The 6,194-nt window shown below is 42.2% G+C and overlaps 1 protein-coding gene across 1 annotated transcript; it reads right to left on the bottom strand.

Moving 5' to 3' along the window:
- Positions 1–2,621: 2,621 nt before the first annotated feature.
- On the bottom strand, positions 2,622–5,878 carry AAED1 (AhpC/TSA antioxidant enzyme domain containing 1; the record flags this gene model as incomplete). The annotated part of the gene is made up of 5 exons (XM_010157342.1): positions 2,622–2,749; positions 3,422–3,553; positions 3,734–3,839; positions 4,234–4,287; positions 5,810–5,878. Coding segments are annotated over 5 exons (489 nt in total), but the record flags the coding sequence as incomplete, so codon positions are not given.
- Between the last annotated feature and the right edge of the window lie 316 nt (positions 5,879–6,194).

The following is a 6,194-nucleotide window of genomic DNA, read 5'->3' as shown; positions in this document are numbered from 1 at the left end:
CTGCTCGGACGCGGCGGTACTTTGAAAGACACCATGATTTTAAGTAGGTGTGGAAATAAATGAAGCTAGTAGTTAAAGCAACTTCTGAACACCGCTCCCTCCGCACCTCCGCCTAATTGGCCATGACAAAAGCCCTCGCTGAAGTGTTCTACCATCTGCTGCCGAGTACGAGGTCAGTGATGATCTCCCGCTGGTTTCCACCTTTCACTGCGTAACTTCTTAAAAATACGTGTTCTAAATAGTGCCAGAGACCTAAAATTCTGCTGACGCTTTGAAAAACGTTTCTGCCGTGGACGACCGTGGCCGTGGTTGTTCGACTCATCCCGCGTGTGGGCATCGTCGTCTCGCCGGGCGCCAGCGAGCTCGGCGAGGCTGTGCCCAGATGCAGCAATCCGTCTCCACACAACAAATGCAGGGCCGATGCCTTAATTAGGATTGTTCTGCTGATGAATCCTCCTTCCTGTTTTCTTCCCTCTTTTTGTTTGTCGGCATTTTGCAAATTCTTCGTGAAGAAGTGGTTTTGCTGGGATAACACAAGAGCCCGTGGCATGGTTCCTGTCAGTATCGACACAGTGAAGGCAGATGACTTCAATCTGCAGAGCTGTCAGACTACAATTTACTTCATTTCAATCCCTTTTAAGAATCCACAGTTCTTTTAGCTATGGTTAGTTTCATTTAATGTGTTTAAAATGCAGCAATAGAACCGTTGCCATTGTATATTAATTCTACGGAAAGCAAAACAAGCAGAAAAACTGCTAGCCAAACTTTAAAACCAAAAGCACCAGGAACAGGAAAGTGAAATAGCTGCAAAATAAACGTGGAGCTAGAGCAAGCGTCCTTGGGAGTGGTGACTAGGTGAATGAAGCTGAGTGGAAGCATTACAAATAAACTGAATATTCATCATTTTTCCTCTTTGAAAATTATTTTTCTGCCTTTCCTGTCTTTGTTTTACAGACATAAAACGGGTTTTCTAGCTTGCTTTCTGCTGTGGTTTAAGTAACATAGGGACAGCCGCATTCCAGACTTTCTGACATACCCAAAAATTCTGTTGAGCTGGGGGAGGCCTGGAGGGAGGGGGCAGCTCATTATGTATGAATGTAGCGACAGTGGTTACGAAACGCGGACTTTACTCCCCTGTGAGCCCCAGCTGCCTGTCCCAGTCGTTACGCCAAGTTCTGAGGAAGCCTCTGGCCAGCCCAGAAATCACGCGGGTTCAGAGTCTGCACATGACTGCTTTTAGCCCTGTGCCAAGTGCTGTTTAGTCAAAGCAGGGAATTGAACACAGCACTTTTACATTAATAATATCCTCCTTCTAAACACACCGTATCAAAATGTGTATGTAATTAATAAGGTGCTAAGGCATAGTACCTTTAGTGGAATTACATTGCTCACTACCATTATGTTTCTTAAGCAAGCCTTTTATTTTTCATCAAGGAATGCTGCGTTTAATTTCACATGCTCTTAATGGTGCAGAGCTCTCCGGAGCTTGCTCTGGGCCTGCCAGTGACCTTAATGGATGCAGGTACAAACCTCTTCACAGAATACCGTTTTACAGTTGCATTAGTGTTAAGGCTTAAAAGGGGAGAGAGTTTGCAGGTGAGGTGTGTGTGAATAGTCGCATTTGTCGGTGAAGGCCAAAGATGAGAACCTGCAGAGGAGGATACGCTCCTCCATAAATCTCGGACAATCTTATTTTAAAATGGCTAAAAACAAGTGGCTCATGGATGGAAGAGGGCACATCTACTTCAATGAAAGCAATACATTCTGAACATAAACATTTCTAGAAAAATGGAGACACCGAAATCTGACAGAGCTGCAAACCAAAGCGCTCTTGTCCTTAGCTCAGTTGTCTAGGATAGAAATAACTAAGGACATTTTTCCAGAGACCTCTTGCCCTGACAGAAAGTACACACCTACACATGAGAATATTCTGCTCCATACCTTCATAGGAAAACAAGTAATTGACCATGACCTACTCCAAAACTGGCAATCTGATCGGAAATATGTTTAAGACACACCCCTTCCTGGTCTTACAGACCCATCTTTTCATATGATGCAAAAGAGTTGCAGACAATGGATGATGTATTTAAAATATTTATTTAAAACTATACAATGTATTTTATAATGTCTGCCAGTGCAAGGTGCAGAAGTACACATAAGCTTAAGTCCCAGTGTTCAAAACTGTGATTTTTCAAGGTATATTTTCATACACGATTGTCACACGGTGCCAGAAGCTTTAGAACATCGCCGAGAAATATGGGATTGAAAGCCAGTATGATCTGCTGAAGGCAAAAGTCTCAAGTTCTTCCTAAGCAAAACCAGATTTTTTTTAGTTTAGTGTATCTTGAAAAAAGGTCTTCGTTTGATGAGGAAATGATAAGCTACAGGATTTTTTGTTATAAGTCTCAGTTGTGTTTTAGTTTTTGTTATCTTATACGCAATGGAAATAGCACTTTTGTGCCCATCTTCACTGCCAGGTAGTTTATTCTGTGCTCAGATTTTCTAGATAGGGTTTCAGATTTCCCACAAAGACACAACAGTACTGATGCTGGTGGGAATTCACTGAAGAATTGCTCGCGTACAGCACAAATTAAAAAAAAAAATTATATATTGTGTTGGGGTCATATGTCAATAATCTGGGGTTTGTTTGTGAAATTCACTGTTCTAACTCCTGCCAGCTGCAAAACTTTGTTAATGGGAATGTGATCCAGCCTGCTTTTATCAAGGTGCAAAAAATGAATTTCATTACCTGGAATGGAATAAGAATAAACACGTAAATGGTTGAATAAAATACTTATTTTTGCAAAGACATAAGTAAATCTAAGAAGCACTATGATTTCATACTAGTTCTTGTACAACTGGCTCTATAGACTGCACCACATACTGTATTTTAAACAAAGACAGATTATTTTTTTTATGGAGTTATAGAAGCAAGGAACACTGAGGCATCTAATTGAATTAAATCTGCTGTAGCATGATGTTTCCTATTGATTAGATGATATGACTGTCATGTTGCAGCTTCCCCCCTTACGCATTATTCCTCTACTAAAACCGCATTAAATGCCTACAATCTGATGTGAAAGCAGAACATAGATGAACACCACAGTATCAAAACCACCACAATGTCAAAAAAACAAAACAAAACACTCCAAATTTTGAGGCAGTTGTCGGCACGCCTATCAAGTTCTGCAGGCCTGGGATCACCTCTGCGCCACTTCTGTGGGAGGCAGAACGGCAACTTCCTTGTTAACTACACAACTACACGATGACACTTCTACAGGTTCCTTCAGCTGGCAAAATCACACAGTTCAACACAAGACGATCTCCTTGGGATCCACAGGCACAGCGTCCGAGGTGGTAGCGTTAACGCAAACAGCTGCGGGAGGAGACTGTATCTTTCACACAAAACAGCGTACCTCACCTGGGCCTAAAATCAAAGCTCCTCCCTGCTGTGCGGGGTCTCCTTGAAAATCAAAAGCTGGGCCAGTCATTGCCCTCCACACACTCCTAATGCTTCCCAGGAGCGCGTTTGATTTCACATGAGGGCTCCGTGCTAAAGAAAATGGCAAGATACTGGTTATCTAGAGATACAACAGTATATACATGCAGCCTACAGGAGATGGCCTCTGGGCAACTCCCTATTTACACTGTGACATCGTGACCACACTGTTTTATCACAGCGTTCTTGTTTCCTTCTGTGTAAGTCCAAACAAGGTGAGAAAATTATTCTTACCTGACACGTTACTGCCTTCACCTCTTTTCATGCCAAGCGTTTTATAAATTTCCCGTTGCGGATCTACGTACATTTCATGCGTATACCCAGTTAAACTGCAGAAGGGCTGAAAAATACACGCATACAAAAAAAAGTAATAGTTTTCAGGTTAAGACAGTAATTAGTTAGGATCTACTGACAGTGGAAAAAATACTGACACCCTGAGCCCACCCCCCACCCGATTTGGAAACCTGTGGATTTGTAGTGTCAAAGGCCAAAAATGTTTAGCCCCAAAGCTTTTCCTAAAGCAACGCTTCCGGTGAACTCAAGAAAATATGTTTCCTTAGCAAGCCCGGGTGGTTTTTAAACTTGAGTTTCACTTAGGTGCTTTATTCATGTACATACCGTCCTCTTTTTCTGTGATTGCAAATGACCATCTTTTCACTCAGATCGAAATCCCTCAGTGCAGACCATTAAGACACAATAGAGGATACAATGTATTTAATGGCTAGTTTATTTACCTTGATGTGATGATAAGATGACTGTCCAATAACTATAAGCCTCACATTTGCTTCCTAGAACAGAACATGGGTATTTAAACTGTAAAGAGGGCTGTGTTTCTGCAGGGCTGCAAAGCATTAGCAGAAGCTGGTGTCCTGCGCTGGTGATGACAGTGCACTCAGCTAAAAATTATTTGAAATTAACATCACTTACATGTTTGCAGCCTGCACCTTTTGACTATCACCCACAGTTAGCAGCTACCTTTTAAGTGAAGATTTATTTTTAAAGATAACTTTTAAGTTATATATGCGTAAACTTCCAGTTTCTCTGTAGCATTAGGAGCATCGTCTTTTCAGTTGATTGCAACCGGCTATGATTGTGGAAATTGAAAATTTCCACTCAGTTGCACCTGCATCAAAAGAAGCAGCATGCAAATACTGGTGCACATACATCCGTGATTTACATATACTGATGCTCATTAGTAGACATAACTTGCATCTGCATGTACTGCTGTCTTTGGCAGGAGCAACATTAGGCCTAGGTCTAAAACAGAGGCCAAAACTTAAGTGCATTTAGATGCCAGTAAAGCAGTTAATGAAATGAAATGTTGTTTTAATATTAAGGTGTATACTTGCCTTTTCTATATAGAATCATTTTGCTTCTTATGAAAAGAAGCCCTCCTAAAAGCAGAATACTCACACTAAGAAAGGCATGGATGGTTTTGATACTCTGTATACATGTATCTGAGCAGCCAAATTAAGAAAATATCATTCTGAGTAACACTGATCGAGTGGTTTAGAAAAATCTGTCCTGAGAAGGAGAGCTGCCAAAGAAATTTGCCCTTTTCAACCCCAAGTTCCTTGTCCATCTAGGGCTTGCTGTCAGCAAGGAGCCGAATCTCTGTCAGCAGCTATGCTGCTGTTGGGAATAAAATATGACAGAATTTCAATCAGCAGCCTAGAAGAGACAGATTGACCTTCCACATTTAGCAGGGGATCATTGTCTTTCTCTGGTATCTCCTACCACCCAACAAATACCGTGCATAGCAACCCCTGCCCACTCCATTTCTCCTTTCTGTCACTATGTCACTCCTGTTTGTGCAGCTGCCTCGAGAACAGGTCACGCAACTGATGCAGTTTACAAATAACCACAGAAAAAAAGAGCCTATTTTTAATCCAGATCAATTTTCTGATTTTGTTGCACGCACAACCATCAGTCAGCCATACCGGCATAATGGAAAGGGCAGTAGTTAGTCAGTGGTCAGGAGAAGACAGCTGCCCAGGGCACTACTAATCCCGAAAGACATGCCAGTCAGATGTTGTCTACCTGTTCAGAACACAACAGAAAAAGCAGCACCGACCTAACGGGGCAGGGGGAAATAATGCTGCTGCAACAGAGCACGTAGTGCAGTAAATCCTGTCTCCTAGGCAGACACATTATGGCCACCGTAGCAAACAGTGAAAGCGCTAACTTTTTTCCTGAGCATTTTTAATTTGATTCCTAGAAGGTTTAAGCCTCACACAAGCCTGCGGCAGGATGTAACACATCTGCTCGACCACAGCAACCTCATGTACATAATAAAGGCAGAGTACTTACTTGTAAAAACGCCTTGGAGACTTTTGCCAGGTCTTCTACATACTCCTTACAAGTGTAACATAAAAAATTCTGCAACACAGCCAGTTGGACGTGTCATAAACAGACATAATTGCACAGCAATGAAGCATCAGATGCTGACTGCGGGCAGGAAGGACTGAAGCTCTTTCACAGTCGCCGTATTTGCACTAGGGTCCTGGTTTAATTCAAGCCTGAACACACAGACACTAGGAATGGGGCCTTGCTAATATTTTTAACTCTGGGTATTTTAGGGATGCGAGAGCTGGCTGGCCAGCTGAGAAACCAGGGAACGCAGTGCTTCGTTCCCCTAAACCCACGGTTGAAGACTTACTTCCTTTCAGGTAAACACTGTACCATTTTTCCAAAG

This window comes from Eurypyga helias, unplaced genomic scaffold (assembly GCF_000690775.1).
Source record: "Eurypyga helias isolate BGI_N326 unplaced genomic scaffold, ASM69077v1 Scaffold52278, whole genome shotgun sequence".
NCBI classification, from domain to species: Eukaryota; Metazoa; Chordata; class Aves; order Eurypygiformes; family Eurypygidae; genus Eurypyga; species Eurypyga helias.
Note: the sequence above shows the minus strand (reverse complement) of the source record. Positions and strands in the feature narration are given on the sequence as shown.